This window comes from Microchirus variegatus, assembly GCF_963457635.1.
Source record: "Microchirus variegatus genome assembly, chromosome: 8".
Classification (NCBI taxonomy): domain Eukaryota; kingdom Metazoa; phylum Chordata; class Actinopteri; order Pleuronectiformes; family Soleidae; genus Microchirus; species Microchirus variegatus.
In genome coordinates, this window is record NC_139809.1 from 32,464,815 (window position 1) to 32,467,314 (window position 2,500).

A 2,500-nucleotide genomic window follows, 5' to 3' on the forward strand; every position below is an offset into this window, starting at 1 on the left:
GTGATGAATGATGAAGAGATGAAGTGATGAATGATGACGTGACGAGTGATGAAGTGATGAAGTGATGAAGTGATGAATGATGAATGATGAAGTGATGAAGTGATGAATGATGAATGATGACGCGATGAATGATGACGTGATGAATGATGAAGTGATGAATGATGAAGTGATGAATGATGAAGAGATGAAGTGATGAATGATGAAGTGATGAATGATGAAGTGATGAATGATGAATGATGAAGAGATGAAGTGATGAAGTGATGAATGATGAAGTGATGAAGAGATGAAGTGATGAAGTGATGAATGATGAATGATGAAGTGATGAAGTGATGAAGAGATCAAGAGATGAATGATGAAGTGATGAATGATGAAGTGATGAATGATGAATGATGAAGTGATGAAGTGATGAAGTGATGAATGATGAAGTGATGAAGTGATGAATGATGAATGATGAAGTGATGAAGTGATGAAGTGATGAATGATGAAGTGATGAAGTGATGAATGATGAATGATGAAGTGATGAATGATGTTGTTTATCTTGGAATAAAGTACTGTTTACTGTCCCCCACACACACACACACAGACACCGCCACATCTCCAGGTGAGTAAACTTCACCTTCACCTTCATCTTCATCTTCATCTTCATCTTCACCTTCATCTTCATCTTCACCTTCATCTTCATCTTCACCTTCATCTTCACCTTCATCTTCATCTTCACCTTCACCTTCATCTTCATCTTCACCTTCACCTTCATCTTCACCTTCACCTTCACCTACATCTTCACCTTCATCTTCATCTTCACCTTCACCTTCACCTTCACCTTCATCTTCATCTTCACCTTCACCTTCACCTTCATCTTCACCTTCATCTTCATCTTCACCTTCACCTTCACCTTCACCTTGATCTTCATCTTCATCTTCACCTTCATCTTCATCTTCATCTTCACCTTCACCTTCATCTTCATCTTCATCTTCACCTTCACCTTCATCTTCACCTTCATCTTCACCTTCACCTTCATCTTCATCTTCATCTTCATCTTCACCTTCACCTTCACCTTCTTCATCTTCACCTTCTTCATCTTCATCTTCACCTTCTTCATCTTCATCATCATGTGTAGTCTTCCTCAGTTCTTGTGGTGACTCTTTGATCTCCTTCTTCAGGCCTGTGAGGATCATGAACTTTGAAGGTCACCTCCTCAAACTTCAGGCTGACTCCAGTTATCTGCTCTCAGAGGAATACGAGGTGAGTTCCTGCAATGACTCCTGGGAAACTGAGTTCTCTCAGAGGAATACGAGGGGAGTTCCTGCAATGACTCCTGGGAAACTGAGTTCTCTCTCCTGACTCTATTCTGGGGCTTCTTCTCCACCAGGACCTGAAGGATGTGGGTCGTAATCAGCCGATGGACTCTGCTCTGCTGCCAGAGAACCGTGGGAAGAACCGATACAACAACATCTTGACCTGTGAGTATCTGCAGCTCCGCCTACAAGGGGGCGGGACTGGATGGGGGGGAGTGTCTTCACTGATGTGTGGATTCTGTGTGCAGACGACTCGACAAGAGTGAAGTTGTCCTACATAGATGACGACCCCTGCTCGGACTATATCAACGCCAGCTACATCCCAGTGAGACCACTTCCTGGTCACGTGACTTCATCTTCTGACATCACTTCCTGGTCACGTGACTTCATCTTCTGACATCACTTCCTGGTCACGTGACTTCATCTTCTGACATCACTTCCTGGTCACGTGACTTCATCTTCTGACATCACTTCCTGGTCACGTGACTTCATCTTCTGACATCACTTCCTGGTCACCTGACTTCATCTTCTGACATCACTTCCTGGTCACCTGACTTCATCTTCTGACATCACTTCCTGGTCACCTGACTTCATCTTCTGACATCACTTCCTGGTCACCTGACTTCATCTTCTGACATCACTTCCTGGTCACCTGACTTCATCTTCTGACATCACTTCCTGGTCACCTGACTTCATCTTCTGACATCACTTCCTGGTCACCTGACTTCATCTTCTGACATCACTTCCTGGTCACCTGTTTCCTTGTCAGGGTCATAACTTCCGTCGTGAGTACATCGCCGCTCAGGGACCTCTGCCCGGGACCAAAGACGATTTCTGGAAGATGGTGTGGGAGCAGAACGTCCACAACATCGTGATGGTCACTCAGTGTGTGGAGAAAGGACGAGTGAGTGACCTCTGACCTCTGACCTCTGTTCTTCACTATTATCACTGTTCTCAGTTCAGGCCTTTCTAACCCACTGAAGGTCTCCCCCTGCAGGTGAAGTGTGATCATTACTGGCCCTTTGACCAGGATTCTCTGTTCTATGGAGATCTGATCGTCAGGATGACGTCAGAGTCTGTTTTACCTGAGTGGACCATACGAGAGTTCACCATGTGCAGCGTACGTCCTCTCCTTCATCATCATCATCATCATCATCCTCTTCATCTTCATCTTCATCTTCATCACCATCATCATCATCATCATC

The 2,500-nt window shown here is 44.7% G+C and overlaps 1 protein-coding gene across 1 annotated transcript in view; it reads left to right on the forward strand.

The window, feature by feature from the left end:
- Positions 1-2,500, forward strand: part of LOC310931258 (receptor-type tyrosine-protein phosphatase beta-like) — a gene marked incomplete at its 5' end in the record, with an annotated part of 24,663 nt that overhangs the window by 18,579 nt on the left and 3,584 nt on the right. The window contains 6 exons of the mRNA XM_083894369.1: positions 584-601; positions 1,161-1,242; positions 1,370-1,460; positions 1,544-1,620; positions 2,065-2,199; positions 2,293-2,415. Of these exons, the coding sequence (XP_083750495.1) occupies positions 584-601; positions 1,161-1,242; positions 1,370-1,460; positions 1,544-1,620; positions 2,065-2,199; positions 2,293-2,415 (526 nt within the window). The remainder of the gene's footprint in view (positions 1-583; positions 602-1,160; positions 1,243-1,369; positions 1,461-1,543; positions 1,621-2,064; positions 2,200-2,292; positions 2,416-2,500) is intronic.